Source organism: Lagenorhynchus albirostris, chromosome 8, assembly GCF_949774975.1.
Source record: "Lagenorhynchus albirostris chromosome 8, mLagAlb1.1, whole genome shotgun sequence".
Classification (NCBI taxonomy): domain Eukaryota; kingdom Metazoa; phylum Chordata; class Mammalia; order Artiodactyla; family Delphinidae; genus Lagenorhynchus; species Lagenorhynchus albirostris.
In genome coordinates this window covers 67,874,946-67,896,783 of record NC_083102.1, presented here as the reverse complement: position 1 = coordinate 67,896,783, position 21,838 = coordinate 67,874,946, and the positions used below count along the sequence as shown (strand labels likewise).

The window sequence follows — 21,838 nt, the reverse complement described above, 5'->3', positions numbered from 1 at the left end:
AGAGTCATACTCTTCAGCAAATCTTGCCTGTTTTCCAACCCTATTTTAGGCACCACTTTACTATGGGCTCTATTCGCTGTGGAGTATTGTGCTTACCCCATAATAGAATTGTCACATGATATTAAACTCACCTGTTTGCCTCCCAGCCCTTCCTGCAGGCTTGCATGCAACTTGAGAAACAGAGGTGTTCTTTTAGTTTTAACTCCTATGCCTGGAATGTTGTCTGATACATGGTCGATTTTTTAAAATAAAAACACCTAACATTCCTGTAGTGTTATGTTGATGGTGAAGTCTGAGGATGAAGGGACCAAAAAACAGTAAACAATAAATGACCTACTACTGTTTAGAAAGTAAATTGTAATGTGTTTAGAGGAGATACCAATGAATGGAAGGCTCTTCAGTATATGAGAGTTTTCCAAAGAGCAGAGGGTGAGGGAAGATTCCCTTAGAAGTCTGTGCTTTGCGTTGCTGAAGAATGTTCTCATTCCTGCTTCCCACCCATTGCTTCTTTTACTGTTTTAAGAGCTTTACTTCTAACCAGTGCTCATTGCTTTGGAATGTTTGTACGAACCGCCCAGTGGGAAACCAAGGTGGATTTTTTAAAAATAAAATGAAAACTTAATGATATCTGAGGAAAGGTAAAATAATTTCATATAATTGCATAAAATTGTTTAAAACCTAAATGTAAAATATTTTTCATAAATGTTACTATGAAAAAGGTAGGATAATAGTTATAAAATAATAATAGTAATAGTCATCATAAAAGAGTCTCTAAAAAACTACTCATATGGTTGCACATTCCTGTCAGAATCAGAGAATAATATCTCAAATTATTCTCAGTTAATTTCCAGAATACTCTAATTAAGAGTTTACAACTACCCATAATTTCCTCTATTTCATGTCTCCCTTGAATAGAACTGAACAAGAAATACATTCAACATACTCAAGGGACATGTATATTTGGGTATTGAAAAATACCCAGTTGGTTACAATAATTCACTCTGAGAAAGTTAAGTGTATAGGTTTATGGAAATTGGACGGTTGATGAACTGTCAAAATAACTTGATAACTGAGAAGTGCCCTGCAGGTACAATTATGGATCACATAATTTGTTGAGCTGGAATGAATTTATTAAGAACTCAGGGAGACATCAAGTTGAATGAATGCTTCAGCATTTCTTTTACTTTTTTAAGTTTGACTTTGGTCACAGTGAGATTAGATTCTTCTCTTATAATATTGTAACAACTAGAAATATAAACTGTATCCTCAGTACTCTATTTCTGTTCAACACTGTGATTAAAAGAAAAAAAAAAGGTACAGAGTCCTAACAGGAGACCCAATGAGTAAATAGATATTTCTGCTAAAAAAGAAACCCCCAAATATAAGGAAAATGGGGGGGTGGAGAGAGAAAGAGAGAGAGAGAGAGAGAGAGAGAGAGAGAAAACAAAACAAACCAGTCCTTCAGGGATAAGCCTGCAGTTCTTTTTCTTCACATCCCACTACTCATAACACTCCTTAAGCTAACACAAGCTGTGAACTCTGGTGCCCTTTGAAAGAAAGGGAAAAGGTTGTGAACTTGAATTTGGAGCATATTTTTCTATAGTTGTATTTTGAATGAGAACAGCATCTTGCTTCTTTTTTGTTCACAATCCTAAATTATGAAATGTGGATAACTTTGTAAGTTTTATAAAGAATTTTATCTTTCATAGTCTTATGTGAAAGATCTCAGCAAAGCTAATTATTTGAAAATAAAATTTTAAAATATTTTCATTTACTTTGTTGCTATTAAAAAAATTCATAGATATAAGCAGAGAAAGCTGATCCTCAGGATGCACGCCCCTCAATCCCCTTTCAGCACAAGACGAGAAGGGGGATTTGACAGAAACTCTTAGAACAATATTTCAGTTGAAGCCACAGCATCAAGGGGAATCCTCCTGCAAATCGTTAACAGCTGAAGGTTAGATTAACACGGCATTGATCATACCCTCTCCGAGGGACTAATTTCACTTTCTATACCAACAACAGGGGCTTGCCACGTCCTTAAAATACATGATTGCAAGAAAAATGGTAGTATACCATTTGTTAATCCCTTTGTGAGGAATTATACTTTGGATAATAATTTGAAATAGGCATGTGGCCTCTGCAAAAAGAAGTTGGGGAAATCAAAGTGCAGCCATGAACATGTTTTTCCACTTTGCCATTCATGTAATGGAAATGCTGTGTGCAGACTTTGAGGAAAAACAATGTTTATTTGAGGATCTCAATTTCGTTATTACATAGAAGTCAAAGTACCTTGAAGATTGGTAGCATACTTACCATATTGATGGAAAAGATATATGTGTATCTTTTCAAATCTTTATGTAAGGAAAATATTCATCATAGACAAGATTGTACCTTGTTTACAAGCCTGTCGGACAGACCATGATATGTAATAAAAGTCCATCTGTCCTAAGAACCAGATTCTGGGCAGGCCTGCATCTGTTTTGCTCTTCTGGAATCCAGTAGGCAGACTTCCTAGTCAGAATGTAGTCCTGAAATTATAGACAGATATGTGTATTTATTGTAGTTAAATGCATTGTATCATATGCAGATAATCTGCCTTTCTATCAATTACTTGCATTTGTCACTATAAAAAGTTAAACTAAACAAAATATTGACTAAATCAATTTTTAAAAATCTATCTGAAACTTCTGAAATATTCTGCTACTGACTGAAATGCTAATGAGTGAAAAATAATTACGTCTTTTTTTTTCTTGCTTGTTGAAGCAGAGCTCAGTTTCCAATCCTTCATTAGAAAATCGGGACTTCAATTTGTTACTTCCTTCCAATATTTCTGCTTTCATAAATTGCATCCTCCCCAGAGAAATTTTATTCCTGATATAAATATCTACAGTATGTTTGTTTTTAATGGGTTCATTTATTCTGTTGAAACAGCAGATTATAAATCAAATTGCAATAGGTTGGAGGGATAATTTAAGTAGGTAAATTTTCAAATGAGTTGGGGACACTCTACTTTTAATACACATGGGTCCCTGCCAATTTTTACTGTGGAACTAGGTCTGCAGTGTTAGACCAAAGGTATCTACAGTTTTACTGGCCATGACTGCCATGGAATTTTCCACTCCTGACAAGAAAGTTTCAATTCATAAAAAAAAAAAAAAAAAATTAAAGAGGAGGATATTAAACTTCTTTGAGATACTTTTGACTCCTTGGGGTGGGACTAGAGAATAAAGGAAAATTGTGTACTGCATTTTTCCACTAGACTTTAGTAGCAGAGGCAATACTGTTTTTGGCAACGTGGGCTTCTGACAAACAAGTACCTGTCATTTGGGATGATGACTTTAGTCAACAGTTATTCATTGTCCTAAGTAAGAGATAAATTTATTTATGTAATGTTAATAATGGTATTTTATTATGAATATTAACATATTTTTATTAACTTAGAAAATTATGAAACGAACACCCCATGCAAACAAAATATATCTAAAAAATCTGCTGGTTTGTTAGTTATTTTTGCTAGAGAGAATGCCCCCTTAACTTTTACATGTCCCCTTAACTTTTACCTTAGAAACCTTATAAATAGACTTTGTTATTAATGGTGTGACTTCAGAGCTAGCTCTTAGACTATCCTTCCCAAATGATGAATGCAAGCTTCCTTGCACTTATTAGTCTGGCTTTGCGTGCTTATTCAGTAGAGTAATTGAATTACTTGAAGTAATTTACTTCTTGCAAAGTAAAAAATGTAGCACATTTACTTCTTCCAGATCTACCACATTGTGTTTACAAAAGTCTATGGTTTTGCGGTTGTTTTAAAAAGAAATTAAATTAAGTGATTGTTTCATAAATGTCATTTCACAGTAGGAAATAGCAGTACAAATGTCTGCCTGCAGAAGGTAGAGCTTGTGTTATGTATTTTGTTATTACTGAGCAAAAATCAATATTCCACTAGATGGAGCAAAAGTGGCAGTAGCTTTACAGATAGAGAGTGCAAGTTCCTGGGCCAGGTATAAGAGATTTAGAAGTAAACAACGCAATTTATCAGAAAAATCAATATATATATAATTATATATATAACATATAGTTATATATATATTAATTTATTTATAACTTCGTGAAACTTGTAAGGGTATTTCAAATGATCTCATTTAAATATTGGTTTATTTTCTAATTTATGACAAGATTTTTAGAAATAAAAAGTCTAATTTATTTTTTTCAATTTTGTATAATCTGGCCAAATTTCTCTAATGACAGTTATAAAATAGTACAAGTTGGCAGACGTCTGTGAACACTGAGTACGTAATTCAACTTACTCTGAAAGTTGCTTTGAAATTTTAACAGTTTGCAATGAGAGCCTTACATCAAATTTCATTTGCTTGATTAATGATTAGAGCATGAGAGTATTTTGAGAGCTAGATAATTTTAAGGTCCATTCAGCCTAATGCTCTCATGTCAAATTAGCTGAGAGATAGTGAGATGGTGAACGGCCTGTCCAGTGTTACCTTTCTCTACTTTCGATGATGGGAACATTCACACTCAGATGACTTTGATAACAGATTAGCTTTGTAATTCTCAATCCTCAAATACTTATTCTCATTTATTGATTATTGAAAAATTTCAACATTATAAGGTAACTTTATATTTTTAAAAATCCACCATCAGTACTGGAATACTATTTTGGTATCTTACCAGATTTTACAGTCAGTAAACATTGACAGGAGAGATTTTATTTTATATTTTTTATTTTTTGCGGTATGCGGGCCTCTCACTGTTGTGGCCTCTCCCGTTGCGGAGCACAGGCTCCGGATGCGCAGGCTCAGCGGCCATGGCTCACGGGCCCAGACGCTGCGCGGCATGTGGGATCTTCCCAGACTGGGGCACGAACCCGTGTCCCCTGCATCAGCAGGCGGACTCTCAACCACTGCTCCACCAGGGAAGCCCGACAGATTTTATTTTTATTGAAGTGTAGTTGATTTACAGTGTTGTGTTAATTACTGCTATACAGCAAAATGATTCAGTTATACATACACACACACACACACACACACACACACACACACACACATATACATTCTTTTTAAAAATATTCTTTTCCTTTATCATAGGATATTGAATATAGTTCTCTGTGCTATGCAGTAGGACCTTGTTGTTTGTCCATTCTATATATAAAAGCTCACATCTGCTAACCCTAATCTCCCATTCCATCCCTCCCCCAACCCCCTCCCCCTTGGCAACCACCAGTCTGACAGGACAGATTTCTAGTGTGGACAGAAAAGCTTACATAAAACACATGAAAAATTAACTGTCTTTCATTTGCCAGAAGATATACTTCAGACCCAAGAGAAATAGCTATTTGGGGGGAATTTATAAAGAATATAGGACAAAATGGGAGGGGAGTCTCTACACATACAGGTTGTTAATTAGAGGAGTCTAATGCCTCCTTATATTTAGATTATTTTCTCAGTCTTGCATTCAAACTTAATGAATAAAACGGATCTAGCATTTGGTTATTCAAAGCCCCTGTGCTACCTAATTTCCATCTCCATATGATAAAGTAAGGTCACTATATATGCATATTACATATGTCTCTTTCTACAGGATAGGGGTTAGAGTTGTCATTTGAATTCCAGAGTGCAGAGTCATATGCTGGGATTGGGGGCTGGGAGAGAATGAAGGAATTGGGAAGAGAAAGAGGAAGAGGGTTAGTTTTATGATTCAAGGTCTGGTGGGAACATTTTTGAAAATATAGGTGCTATTTCCTGCAATCAAGGGCTTTCCAGAGCTTGATAATCATTTCCCAGGTGTATCTCTTGCCGAATTGTTTTTAGTTGTGGGCACTCCATGGCTGTTTTTTCCCATTTATGATGGAAGAGGATCATATTCATCTTGCTGATAGAGAACCGGGAATTTAATTCCCACAGCTTCTCCACTCTTTCCCTTCACCTTGAGGAAAGTTTGGCTTTGTGCTAAGGTGTGAAAAAAAAAAAAAAAGAAACAGCCTTGCCTGTAGTATGTAAGGCATATTTCAGCTCGATTTGTGTCAACCCTAATAAGTAAGTTGACAGAATAATAAATTGGGTGTCTGCTCAAGACCTGGCACCTGTACAGGAAATAAGGTATTTCAATTACAGGCAGGTTCTTTTTGTTTTACACATGGAAGTTTTCCAGGGACCCTCTTTCTATTATTGAAGTTTTGTTATCTGAAAGCCTATTTCAATTGTCACTAGAAAACTGACAAGAAAGATAGCAGCTTTAAAAAGAGATACTGAATTGGTGGGACATTGATGAGGCAGGTGGCTGTATTTGCCCTCTTCACCAGTGTGTCCTCCCTTTCTTGTGCTGTGCCTGGAACCTAGCAGGCACTTAATATGAATTTTTTGAATGACTGAATGAATCCATGAATTGACCTGCTTTGACACCATGTAGTAAAGCGGATATTAAAAAATCTAGATTATTTCAACTTTCTATTGCATTTTCCTAAGTTTTAATTTTTTCTTTCTAGATCAGTCTTTTTTAGGGTTATCAACTGGGGCAGTTTTGCCCCTGGGAGACATTTGGACATTTTGTTGTCACACCTGGGTGGAGGGCTGTGCTACTGGCATCTAGTGGGCAGAGGCCAGGGATGCTGCTAAACCTCCTACAAAGCACAGGATAGGCCCCCACAGCAAAGGATCATCTGGCCCAAATAGCAGCAGTGTCTAACTTTAGAATTTCTGTTTTAGAAAAATTAAGTAATAATAAGTTATAATCATATAAGATTGATATTACTCACCATTTTTTTCCCTAAAACTTGAATTTTATGTGGTTAATCCTCTACTAATGAGTATTAAGGAGCAATTATAAGGTTTCATAATTTGGGTAATAGTTTTCACAGGACAGACCCCTACTACAAAGAATTATCTTGTCCAAATGTCAGTAATGACACTGTTCAGAAGCCTTAGTCTAGATGTGTAAGAATTACCAACCAAGCTAACATGCTTTAAAATAAAATTCGTTCTATTCCCCCTACCCTGATAAATAACCTGGATGACAAATTGGAAGACACATTTCAAATTTCAAGTTCTTGGATTCCTCAGAGTTCCAGAACAGGGTGAAAGCCCCTGGCCCATGGCCTGTGCTGTCTCATGAGGGACCTCACACACCTGTGTGTGCACACCCCAGACTGCTCGTCTCAGCTCTGTCTACACGTCCAATGAAGCCACTTTTGTCTACCTTGTCATGTTGAGGACTTTACACGCATGCATAGGTGGACCCTCTGGAGGCCTGGACCAGGAAAGAGGCCCATGCAGTCCTGAAAGCAGGCTCAGGGCCACTTGACAGGGGATTCTGGAAGTATTCAGGGCATTGCCTGAGTTGTGACAGGGGTGCTGGGTAGGTAGTCTCCTTGGATCAAGGACTCACAATTAAGGACAAAATTGCTCTTTCCAGCCATATAATTGTTGGAGGAGGTCGTGGAGAGGATGCGACCCTGGTTGACCTATAAGCTGAACTTTACTTCCCCTTCCCCTTTCCCTTACTCTCTCCCCTGTCCATGGAATGTAAGTTCCATCTACAGTCCCATGCTAACAGCTGTTTCAAGGATGCAGTCTTGAGAGAGTAAGGTGTTGTTGAGACCATCTGGACTGAATAAGTGACTTGAACCCAGTTAAGACCTTTCTAGAAAATTTTAACATTCTGGAGTGTGAGTATGGACATTTACATGTCTTGCAGCCACAGAAGACAAACCTCCTCTCTAAGTTCCTCGTTTGTTAAAACTGCCACTTCCCAGTCTGGAGTGTTCTGTCTCTTTCTTTAGTTTCTTCTTACCCTCCGTGTATGGGGACCAATTTACAAACCTAGAGTAATCTTAAATTGAAAACTGAGTTTTAAGATCTGATGATGTGTAATCCTTTTTCAAAGTGTAGGTATTTGGCATTTCTATTAGTTACTTATATTAATGCTGTTGTGAAGAAGCCTAGTGTTTTATGTTACTGATTAAATAATAACTTGAAGGATTCAAAATGTGAGACAATTTTAAAGTTTTTAAATCACAGTTAAAGTCATATCATAACTAATGTCAACATTAGATTAAAAGTAAACATCTGGGTGTCCAACAAAACCAGTAACATGCTAATTCATAGATGATGACTATGTAAAGGGAAATACTAGTGAAATAATGAATTTTAACAATAAACTAATGAGCTGCTTCTTTGACTTTTATTTAAAGTTAGAATATTTCAGAACTTTCTCACTTGTTCATGGTTTATAAATAAATCTTTATTAAGTAGAATAATTCATTTTACATATGAGTGAAAAATATTAATGAAAAAGTCAGTTCAATCATATCTATAAAAGTGATAAAAGGAATGATTATCTTGAGTCTGATCCTAAATTTGATCACAGGAGATTTAAAAGAAAAAATACTACTCTTTATAAAATTGAAGTATATTATGTATATTTTTGAAATTTCTTGACATAAGAATTTATAGAAGCTTGGTAGAATATGTGGTAAGAGATATGCTGTCTGGGTTTTAAAAACAATTGTTTATTTCTAGGGAAAAATTATTCCCTTATATTTTGAGATCCATAGTTTATATTACTGTAAGAAATACTGATATGCTATGAGAATCCAATTTGTAGTCTTAAGAATAATATCTAGAAAACATAGAGTGTGTGTGTGTGTGTGTGTGTGTGTGTGTGTGAGAAAGAGAGGAGGGACTAGACAGGAAGAGAGAATAGAGTCAGTCAGAAGCAACTTTAAAGGCAAACTTTATGGGATTAATATATTTTAAGGCAGTAGTCATTTTGCAGTCCCTTTAAAAAATATGCTATTTATAATTTTCTACTTTTTACATTTACTTTAAAAAGCACCCTTCTTGTGTTCTTTACTAAGATTTAGAAATGACAGTCACAGAAAATAAGTCATAGTTTTGTCATTTTTATGTTATATGGTTTCCATGAAAAGTATTTTTAAGAGACATATAAAGGGAACTTCCTCAATTCCATGAAATAGGGGAATAGTTGACATCCATGATGCCTGTTATGCAAAAGGAAACATCATGTGAATCATTTTGATACCAAGGAAATTGAGCCTCTTCAAAGGTATGATAGAGCAGTAAGAAGCCAAGAGAAAGGGGGAAAGGATTTTATTTTTATGTATGAACATATTAATTTTTAAATATTATCTAAAATGGTTTAGCATAATTTTACATCTAAAATATAGTATAATCATTGCTTATACATTGTATCTTTCCAGTTGGTTTTCCAGGAGCATTGAACTGACCAGTTACATTTATATCTGGGAGAACTACAGGCTTATCAGTTTGCCTTGGGATTCTCCATGGACTTGGTATTTAACTTTCTTGGGAGTTGACTTTGGTTACTACTGGTTTCATCGTATGGCTCATGGTAAGTTGAAAACCAAGACTTTTTTGATACTCAACTTATGTTGAACTGTGTTTGCCACATAGCTGGTATTCAGTAAATATTTATTGAACAAGTGACTAGATGAATAACTTAGTTTATTTTACAGCATCTAAAGATTAATAATGAAATTTCATTTGTAATTTAAATGGAAACAATCTGAAGTCATTGTTGAAAAAAAGTGAAATTATAGAGGTACATTTTTCACACCCCTTGTATATAATTTATTTTTAAAACCATTTAGAAAGTGTTGACTATAGCATCACTCCACACCCCAATTATCAAGGGTCTTTCAGAAGAGCTTTGTAACAGCATGGAATCCTAGGTAACCTGCTGTCATATGTAAGCCTGATTCATGTTCTTGGCAGTATTGCCATATTTACAAATGAAAATGCAATCAGCTAGGCATTAGCCATAATGCACTTTAGTGTGACCACAGCTTTGCAAAATTTCTCATCTGCTACAAAGCCTTCTTACGGTACTGGTTCACTGAACTTGCTTTTGGGGATTCTTGGCCACACCTTCCAAAGAAATGTTTTGTTATGGAATGGAAAATGGAAGAGCATGGAGCTGTCTAAATCTCTCGTGAGATAAGCAGAAATTGGAGAATGATTGTAGAGCTAAGATGAACAAGTGGTCTCTAAGGAGGAATTAGGCATGCAAAATATTGCTGAAGGGAAACGGAGGAAAGTGCTAATTTGGAAAAACTACTGAAGAGCAGAACTCAGGATTTCAGTGGGTAGTTGGGTTGAGTGGGTGGGGAGGAAGGAAGGAAGAGGAAGAAACCTGGAATAATAATAAAAAATAGATGGGAGGTGGAAAGAAGAGCTCTGAGATCAGGGTGAATAACTGAGCTATGTGTGTAGGAGTATGTGTGACCAAATATCCTTCCCAAGCAAGGATGAAGGAAATAGGAGTAGCATGGACAGCGTTATGCTTAAGGCAGTTAAACTTTAAACATGGCATTATTTTGTTAAGCACTTTAAACATGTACATTTAATGAGACTATAAAAAGTGTTAATTCATTAAAAACTTTGTAGTGAACAGATAAACTAGAAAAAGTTATTTATTTTGTGTATGATAACCTTTGTCTTTGAAAATAATAGGTCAGCTCCTTACATCATTTCCTTATATATAAATGTAAGAGGATACTCCCAAATTGAACATGATTAAGAATAAAATAGGATTGATGTGGTAACCTTGGTATTTTATTTCAAAATAGTAGTTTTCTCCCTAAAATAAACCCATTGGCAATTTTCCTCACTTTCTATGCAGCAAATGGGTAATGCAGAAAGCATTTACATTGTATTACTTAATTTCAGGAACCTTCTAATATCACACTGTCCTGTATAGATGTGTGTGTTTGGAAAATCTGCTAATTTGCTTAATATTTGAAAGCCCATTATAACAGGAAACAAAGAACCAACAGAATATTACCAAATATAAAACTTTAAAAAATATGTTGATTGTAAGTGCTCTCAGGGAATAGCAATAAAGTAAAATAATATATTAAAAACATGGAATCAAGGCTGTTTAAAGTATGCTTCCCATTAGAAAATTTTGAACCAAGTCCAGTAAAGGCAGGCATTAAAAAAATCTGAAAACCTTCTGGAAAAACACTCACCACTTTCAGGCTATGAAGCTTACTCATAAGTTCAAAGACTTTTGACTTGTGATGGAAAGCTAGTTGGAAAAAAATGATATTTCACTGTGCAAATATATAACATAGTTATAGACTATATTCCCCACACTGTACATTTCATACCCATGTCTCATTTATTTGAATCTGGAAGTTTGTACCTCTTAATCTCCTTCACCTACTTCTTTCCTCCCCACCACCGCCATCCCCTCACAACTACCTGTTTGTTCTCTGTATCTATAACTCTGTTTCTGTTTTGTTATATTTGTTTTGTTTTTTTAGATTTCACATATAAGTGAAATAATACAGTATTTGCCTTTCTCTGTCTGACTTATTTCACTTAGCATAATACCCTCTTGGTCCATCCATGTTGTCACAAATTGTAAGATTTCATTCTTTTTTTTTTGGCTGAGTAATATTCCATTATGTATATATATATATATATATATACCACCTCTTCTTTATCCATTCATCTATGATGGGTGTTTAAGTTTCTTCCATTTCTTGGCTATTGTAAATTATGTTGAAATGAACATAGGGATGCATGTATCTTTTCTAAGTACTGTTTTTGTTTTCTTCGGATAAGTACCCAGGTGTGGAATTGCTGGATTGTATGGTAGTTTTATTTTTAATTTTTTGAGGAATCTCCATGTTGTTTTCCATATTGGCTGTACCAATTTATGTTCCCGCCAACCGTGCACAAGGGTTCCTCTTTTTTAACATCTTAGATAACACTCCTTATTTGCTGTAGTTTTGATAATAGGCATTCTGACTGGTATGAGATGATATCTCATTGTGGCTTTGATTTGCATTTTCCTACTGATTACTGATGTTGAACATCTTTTCATGTCCCTTTTGAACATCTATATGTCTTCTCTGGAAAATGTTTATTACAATATTCTGCCAATTTTAAAATCAGGTTGCTTTTTTTTTTTTAATGTTGAGTTTCTATGTTGAGTTCTTTGTATATTTTGGATATTAACACCTTATCAAATATATCATTTGTAAATATCTTCTTCCATTCATTGGTGGCCTTTTCATTTTGTTGATAGTTTCTTCTGCTGTGCAAAAGCTTTTTAGTTTGGTGTAGTCCCATTTATTTATTTTTGTTTTTGTTTCCCTTGACTGAGGAGACACATTCAAAAACATTTTTTGCTAAGACTGATGTCAAAGACAGTATTGCCTATGTTTTCTAGATTTTTTATGGTTTCAGGTCTTACATTTAAGTCTTTAATGCATTTGGAATTTATTTTTGTGCATGGTGTGTGAGAGTAGTTCAGTTTGATTCTTCTGCTTATAGCTGTCCATTTTTCCCAGCACCATCTATTGAAAAGAATATCTTTTCCCCATTGTATAATCTTGCCTCCTTTGTTGTAGACTAATTGCCCATATAACTGTGGGTTCATTTCTGGGATCTCTATTCTCTTCCATTGATCTGTGTATCTCTTTTTGTGCCAGTACCATACTGTTTAGATGACTTTACCTTTGTAGTGTAGTTTGAAATCATGGTGTGTGATACCTCCAGCTTCGTTCTTCTTTCTTAATATTGTTTTGGCTGTTCAGGGTTTTTTGTGTTTCCATACAAATTTGTCTCATTTGTGCCAAATATTTTTGCTCAAAAGGAGAATTTGAAAAAGTTTCTGTTACTAAAGGCATATGATGCATTAGCAAATAAGATCTACGAGCAAAGACATTTTAGACCACAAAAGGCCAAATCAATTGGAATCTATCCTCTTTCACTTATTAAACAAGTGTAATTGTGACTGAATTTAGTGTCATAATATTAAAATCTACAATAAAAGAGACTAAGCATGGTGAAGTACTAGGAAAATACTCTAAGTGAAAATTCCAGCAAGAATCATTAACTAACATAGAGACTTCTTTCTATGATTATAATCTTTTCATTCATGCATCTACTCATTCATGCATTAACTTTTTCAACAAATGTTTAATGACCATCTATCTTATACGAACCCTATATTAGGCATCAGAGGTAGCTTGGATAATAACATATGTGAACACCAGTTGTTCATTTTATTATGGGTAAAAGACATTAACAATTAACTACAATAATGATAGGGGAAGTGCAAAGATGATTTTGGAGTGAATTCTTAAAATTCACAAAAGAAACTTTGTCCTTCTCATTGGCATTAGTTCTTAAATTTCCAAACTTCTGAATATGCTGATTAACCTTTTTCAAAGTGGTTATATAAAAACCAAATGGAATTATGTTAAAAACTCATATTCCTTCACACCCCAGGGAATATTCATTGGAGTGAGGTCTCACAGTGTTCCTCACCTCAGTACCAAGACCCAGCTCTACCCAATAGCCTACAAACCCCAGTGTTGGAAGCCTCAGGCCAAACAACCAGTAAGACAGGAACACAATCCCATTCATTAAAAAAAAAAAATGAGATGGCGAAAAAATATGTCACAGATGAAGGAGCAAGGTGAAAACCTACGAGACCAAATAAATGAAGAGGAAATAGGCAATCTACCTGAAAAAGAATTCATAGTAATGATAGTGAAGATGATCCAGAATTTCAGAAATAGAATGGAGGCATGGGTTAAGAAAATACAAGAAATGTTTAACAAAGATCTAGAACAACTAAAGAACAAACAAACAGAGATGAACAACATAATAACTGAAATGAAAAATACACTAGAAGGAATCAATAACAGAATAACGGAGGCAGAAGAACAAATAAGTGAGCTGGAATGCAAATGGGTGGAAATAACTGCCGAGGAACAGAAAAAAGAAAAATAGACTGAAAAGAATTGAATACAGTCTCAGAGACCTCTGGGACAACACTAAACACACCAACATTCGAATTATAGGGGTCCCAGAAGAAGAAGAGAAAAAGAAAGGGTCTGAGAAAATATTTGAAGAGATTATGGTTGAAAACTTCCCTAACATGGGAAAAGAAATAGTCACCCAAGTCTAGGAAGCACAGAGAGTCCCATACAGGATAAACCCTAGGAAAAACACACCAAGACACACATTAATCAAACAAACAAAAATTAAATTCAAAGAAAAAATATTAAAAGCAGCAAGGGAAAAACAAAAAATAACATATAAAGGAATCCCCATAGGGTATCAGGCTGATTTTTCAGTGGAAACTCTGCAGGCCAGAAGGGAGTGGCAGGATATACTTAAAGTGATGAGAGAAAAACCTACAATCAAGATTACTCTACCCAGCAAGGATCTCATTCAAATTCGATGGAAAAGTCAAAAGCTTTTCAGAAAAGTAAAAGCTAAGAGAATTCAGCACCACCAAACCAGCTTTACAGCAAATGCTAAAGAAACTTCCCTAAGCGGGAAACACAGAGAAGAAAAAGACCCACAAAACCAAACCCCAAACAATTAAGAAAATGGTAATAGGAACATACATATTGATAATAATGTTGAATGTAAATGGATGAAATGCCCCAACCAGAAGACACAGACTGGCTGAATGGATACAAAAACAAGACCCATATATATGCTGTCTACAAGAGACCCACTTCAGACCTAAGGATACATGCAGATTGAAAGTGAAGGGATGGAAAAAGATATTCCATGCCAATGGAAATCAAAAGGTAGCTGGAGTAGCAATTCTCATATCAGATAAAATAGACTTTAAAATAAAAACTGTTACAAGAGATAAGGAAGGACACTACATAATGATCAAAGGATCAATCCAAGAAGAAGATATAAGAATTATAAATGTTTATGCACCCAACATAGGAGCACCTCAATACATAAGGGAAATGCTAACAATCATGAAAGGAGAAATTGACAGTAACACAATAATAGTAGGGAACTTTAACACCCCAGTTACACCAATGGACAGATCATCCAAGCAGAAGATAAATAAGGGAACACAAGCTTTAAGTGGCACAATAGACCAGATAGATCTAATTGATATTTATAGAACATTCCACCCAAAAGTGACAGAATACACTTTCTTCTCAAGTGCACATGGAACATTCTCCAGGATAGATCACATCTTGGGTAACAAAACAAGGCTTGGAAAATTTAAGAAAATTGAAATCATATCAAGCATCTTTTCTGACCACAATGCTATGAGATTGGAAATCAATTACAGGAAAAAAACTGTAAAAAACACAAATACATGGAGGCTAAACAGTGCACTATTAAATAACCAAGAGAACACTGAAGAAATCAAAGAAGAAATTAAAAAATACATAGGAACAAATAACAATGAAAACACGGTGATCCAAAACCTATGGGATGCAGCAAAAATAGTTCTAAGAGGGAAGTTTATAGCAATTCAATCTCACCTCAAAAACCAAGAAAAATCTCAAATAAACTATCTAACGCTACACCTAAAACAACTAGAGAAATAAGAACAAAGAAAACCCAAAGTCAGAAGAAGGAAAGAAGTAATAAAGATCAGAGCAGAAATAAATGAAATGGAAATGAAGAAAACAATAGCAAAGATCAATAAAACTAAAAGTTTGTTCTTTGAGAAGATAAACAAAATTGATAAACCCTTAGCCGGATTCATCAAGAAAAAAAGGGAGAGGACGCATATCAATAAAATTAGAAATGAAAAAGGAGCAATCACAACTGACACTGCAGAAATACAAAAGATTATAAGACTACTACAAACAACTATATGCCAATAAAATGGACAACCACGAAGAAATGGACAGATTCTTGGAAAGTTACAATTTTCCAAGACTGAACCAGGAAGAATTAGAAAATATAAGCAGACCTATCACAAGTAATAAAATTGAAACCATAATTAACAATCTTCCAACAAACAAAAGTCCAGGATGATGGCATCAGAGGCGAATTCTATCATTTAGAGAAGAGCTAACACCCATCCTTCTCTAACTCTTCCAAAAATTGCAGAGGGAGAAACACTCACAAATTCATTCTGTGAAGCCACGTTCACCCTGATACCAAAACCAGGAAATATATATCACAAAAAAAGAAAATTATAGACCAATATCACTGATGAACATAGATACAAAAATCCTGAACAAAATACTAGCAAATGGAATCCAACAGCACATTAAAAGGATCATACACCATGGTCAAGTGGGATTTATCCCAGGGATGCAAGATTTCTTCAGTTTACACAAATCAATCAGTGTGATACACCACATTACCAAATTAAGGAATAAAAACCATATGATCATCTCAATAGGTACAGAAAAAGCTTTTGACAAAATTCAACACCCACTTATGATAAAAACTCTCCAGAAAATGGGCATAGAGGGAACCTACCTCAACATAATAAAGGCTGTATATGACAAACCCACAGCAAGCATCATACTCAATGGTGAAAAACTAAAAGCACTTCCACAAGACAAGGATGTCCACTCTCACCACTCATATTCAACATAGTTTTGGAAGTCCTAGCCACAGCAATCAGAGAAGAAAAAGAAATAAAAGGAGTACAAATTGGAAAAGAAGAAGTAAAACTGTCACTGTTTGCCGATGACTTGATACTATACATAGAAAATCCTAAAGATGCCACCAGAAAACTATTGCAACTAAGCAATGAATTTGGTAAGGTTGCAGGTTACAAAATTAATACACAGAAATCTCTGGCATTCCTATACACCAACAAGGAAAAATCAGAAAGAGAAATTAAAGAAACACTCCCATTTACCATTGCAACAAAAAGAATACAATACCTAGGAATAAACCTGCCTAAGGAGGCAAAAAACTTGTACTTACAAAACTATAAAACACTGATGAAAGAAATCAATGATGACATATACAGATGGAGAAATATACCATGTTCTTGGATTGGAAGAATCAACATTGTGAAAATGACTATACTACCCAAAGCAATCTACAGATTCAGTGCAATCCCTATCAAACTACCAATGGCATTTATCACTGAACTAGAACAAAACATTTTACAGTTTGTAGGGAAACACAAAAGACCCCAAATAGCCAAAGCAATCTTGAGAAAGAAAAACGGAGTTGGAGGAATCAGGCTCCCTGACTTCAAACTATACCACAGAGCTACAGTAATCAAGACAGTATGGTACTGGCACAAAAACAGAAATATAGATCAATGGTACGAGATAGAATGCCCAGAGATAAACCCACGCGCACATGGGCACCTAATTTATGACAAAGGAGGCAAGAACATACAATGGAGAAAAGATAGCCTCTTCAATAAGTGGTGCTGGGAAAACTGGACAGCTACATGTAAAAGAAAGAAATTAGAACACTACCTAACACCATACACAAAAATAGACTCCAGATGAATTAGAGACTTAAATATAAGACCAGACACTATAAAACTCTTAAAAGGAAAACACAGGAAAAACACTCTTTGACATAAACCATAGCGAGATCTTTTTTGACCCACCTCCTAGAGTAACGGAAATAAAAACAAAAATAAACAAATGGTTCTTAATTAAAGTTAAAAGTTTTTCACAGCAAAGGAAACCATAAACAAGACAAAAAGGCAACCCTCAGAATGGGAGAAAATAGTTGCAAATGAAAATACAGACAAAGGATAATCTCCAAAATATACAAACAGCTCATGGAGCTCAATATCAAAAAAAAACAAACAATCCAGTTAAAAAATGGGCAAAAGACCTAAATAGACATTTCACCAAGGAAGACATACAGATGGCCAAGAGGCACATGGAAAGCTGCTCAACATCACTAATCATTAGAGCAATGCAAATCAAAGCTACAATGAGGTATCACCTCACCTCAATCAGAATGGCCATTATCAAAAAATATAGGGGCTTCCCTGGTGGCGCAGTGGTTGAGAGTCTGCCTGCTGATGCAGGGGACACGGATTTGTGCCCCGGTCTGGGAAGATCCCACATGCCGTGGAGCGGCTGGGCCCGTGGGCCATGGCCACTGAGCCTGCGCGTCCGGAGCCTGTGCTCCGCAATAGGAGAGGCCCGCATACTGCAAAAAAAATATATATATATATATATATATATATATATATATATATATATATATATATATATATATAAACAATAAATGCTAGGAAGGGTGTGGTGAAAAGTGAACCCTCCTGCACTGTTGGTGGGAATGTAAATTGATACAACCACTATGCAAAACAGTCTGGAGGTTCCTTATAAAACTAAAAATAGAACTACCATATGACCCAGCCCTGAGAAAACCATAATTCCAAAAGAGACATGTAACACAATGTTGATTGCAGCAGTATTTACAACATGTAGGACATGGAAGCAACCTAAATGTCCATCAACAGATGAATGGATAAAGAAGATGTGGCACATATATACAATAGAATATTACTGAGCCATAAAAAGAAACTAAACTGAGTTATTTGTAGTGAGGTGGATGGACCTAGAGTCTGTCATACAGAGTGAAGTAAATCAGAAAGAGAAAAACAAATACTGTGTGCTAACACATATATATGGAATCTTAAGAAAAAAAAAAACATGGTACTGATGAACCTAGTTGCAGGGCAGGAATAAACTGATAGACATAGGAATTGGACTTGAGGACATGGGATGGGAGGGTGAAGCTGGGGCGAAGTGAGAGTAGCATCGGTATGTACACATTACCGAATGTAAAATAGTTGGCTGGTGGGAAGCAGCAGCATAGCACAGGGAGATTGTCTCGGTGCTTTGCGATGACCTAGAAGGGTAGGAGAGGGAGAATGGGAGGGAGGCTCAAGAGGGAGGGGATATGGGGACATGCGTATGCACGTGGCTGATTCGCTTTGTTGTGCAATAGAAACTAACACAGTATTGTGAAGTAATTATACTCCAATAAAGATCTATTAAAAAAAAACCCTCATATTCCTGAAATGATGATGCTAGTAATAGTATTAATATTAATACTAATAAGTAGAAATCAACTATTATTGAAAGCCATTGGAGAAGCAACAAGTATAGTGGTAGAAAAACGTAGATTTTGAAGCCAGAATATTGGAAGACTCAATATTCTCAAGATGTCAGTGCTTTCCAACTTGCTCCATATATTCAATTCATTCCCAATCAAAATCTTAGCAAGTTACTTTGTGGATATTGACAAATTGATTCTAAAGTTTATATGGAGAGGCAAAAGACTAGCCAATACAGAATATTGACAGAGAAGAAAAGAATAGCCAACAAAATATTGACAGAGAAGAACAAAGTTGGAAGACTGACACTACCCTACTTCAAGATTTATTATGAAGCTATAGTGGTCAAGAGAGTGTGGTACTGACAAAAGAAAGACAAATAGATCAATGGAATAGATTAGAGACCCCCAAATAGATCCACATAACTATGGTCAACTGACCTTCAACAAAAGAGCAAAGGCAGTGCAATGAAGCAGAGTCTTTTCAAAAAATAGTGCTGGAACAACTGGACATCTACATGTAAAAAAATGCTTCTGAATACAGACCTAACAGCCCTTCGCAAAAGTTAACTCAAAATGGACCACAGACCTAAATAGCCAACAAAACTATAAAACTCTTTGAAGGTAACATAGGAATAAACCTGTAAGATTTTGGGTGTTGAGATGACTTTTCAGGTACAACAACAAAGGCATGATCCATGAAAAAATTGATAAGCTGGACTTCATTAAAATTAAAAACTTCTGCTCTGTGAAAGACAGTGTCAGAAGGATGAGAAGATAAGCCAGATAGGAGAAAGTTTTTGCAAAATACACATCTGATAATGGACTGTTCTCTAAAATACACAAAGAACTATTATAGACAACCTCTGTAAGTAGATTGTAAGGAATGATCCCTGGAGCTAAACTGCCTAGGGTCAGACCTTGGCTCTACTACCTACTGTATACTATTGAGCAAGCTATGCCTCCTTTTATTTTTCCTTATTTGTAAGACGCAAATAACAATAGTGTAACCCACATAAGATCATTGTGAGGTTTAAATGAATTGCAATTGAGAAAACACTTAGGGCAGAGACTGATACATAATTAAGTAAAAAAATAAATATTAACTATTATGTTGTCAGGTCTCTCTGTTAATATGTTATATATAATAATAATATGAAAATTATCATTTTTTCCTTAAATGATACTTAAATATATTAGTTGTTAAAATAATTATCTTTCTCAAAATGCATAATTAAGTTTAGTTATCCTCATACAAACTCAATTTTTTCTTATTGTTACCTGGAGATAATAATAATACTTCATGAAGGATCTTGTAAAGATGTCCTATATATTTGTATCATTGGGTATATGTAGAAATATATAATATATACTAAAGCTAGAGAATTCTGATTATATCAAACAGGTCATGTGGATTTTGATTTATCAGTTTTAACAAAATCGTCTCTGTGTTTAATAAGGTGCATGTATTGGAAAATGAACATTTCAGGCCTCACCACCAGGTCAGATATATAGACAATAGGGAACACTGAAAGACTGTGTTTTAGGCTTCCACTCATACAGACATGATATTAACAATCTTTTCCTAAATGAATAGTTGTCAACTATAAGAATAAAATTACAGTATCCTTTGCTTTTAAAATTGTTTCTTTCCTCAAGTGAATGTCATATAATTTGAATTGTTTTTGGTAGGTCAAACTTATTCATACTCTTTTTTCCTTCAAACATCATTGTTTTTACCTTGTTCTTTTGGAAGAAACAAAATCTATTAGAATTTATAAATTTTATTTATATGTTAAAGTTTCTTTTGTTGCCTTCTCAGCTTAATTAAATATTAATTTGTCAAAAGTTTTCTCCTTAGAGATTGAAATCTCTTTTCCAGGACCTAGAAAATGACTTGAAAAAAATCACTAAAACAGATTTGTTCCTTCTTCTCTTACACTAATAGGTAATTTGACTTTGTCCTTTTTCTTACAATTTGAAGCCTCATATTTCTTAGAATGCTTTCCAAAATGTAATTTTGTGTTATGGGCATTTCTAAAGTATGTGTTTGATTTTTTTCCCCTCTCCAAATTCACACAAATCTTGATAATGCAAAAAAATACCCTCCACAACTGTAGGGTTTTGCAGTATGTAGCTTGTGCTGCATCATTTTTTAAAAACAAATGTTCAGTGCCAGCTTTGTGCCTTCGAGCTGTTTGAAGCACTGAAGGGGACACGTCCTGTAATGTGAAGCGCTTATACCATGAGTTAAACGGTACAGACAAGTCCCAGAAAAATGCACCGGGTGTGCAGGTGGTAGTTAAATCAACAAGAAATTTTATTTCATTGTATTAGATTTCATTAGCAGTACTCCCTTTTTCTTTAGAAATTTTGAAATATAGTGGGAAAATATGTCATTTTGCAGAATTTTAAGGGCTCCATCATGGTGATAATATTGCTTCAGGAAAAAAAATAACTCAAAGAATAGAGTGACCTAAAGCCACATGAGTCAGAAGTATTGATAGAAAGCAAAGAAAGCAAATGAGTTTGAGTAGAAGATATTTAGTGCAGGCAGTTACATATAAATCATATTTATAACAGTAATCTGTAATTTAAAAAAATTATTAAAAAGAAACAGTGCAAGCAGTCATATAATTTAAGAATAAAGCCAGATAATGGTTATATAGGCACATTGTTATCATCATAGCTTATTTTTTAGACTAGATGAAGATCAGTAGAAAACTGGGATATGAAAAAAGGTAGATATAATTATTAATGTAAAGAAAAGAGGTTGATTACTATTTTATGAAAATGGAGATGAATAAGAATATTGCAATGTAAAGAAATACGTAGCCACAGTATAACATGAACTTCTTGGAAGGATGATACATATTTCCTTAGATCCTAAGTACCCACCATCTTTTTAGTGACTCTAAATGCATACTTCAGCATATACACAGATCAAAAACTTCAGCAGGGAGAACTAAAAGATATCACTCTGAGTGGTT

At 34.8% G+C, this 21,838-nt stretch overlaps 1 protein-coding gene across 1 annotated transcript in view; it reads left to right on the top strand.

The window, feature by feature from the left end:
- The window catches only part of AGMO (alkylglycerol monooxygenase), a 374,042-nt gene that overhangs the window by 49,642 nt on the left and 302,562 nt on the right, over window positions 1-21,838 (top strand). The window contains exon 4 of the mRNA XM_060156131.1: window positions 9,233-9,384. Within this exon, the coding sequence (XP_060012114.1) occupies window positions 9,233-9,384 (152 nt within the window). The remainder of the gene's footprint in view (window positions 1-9,232; window positions 9,385-21,838) is intronic.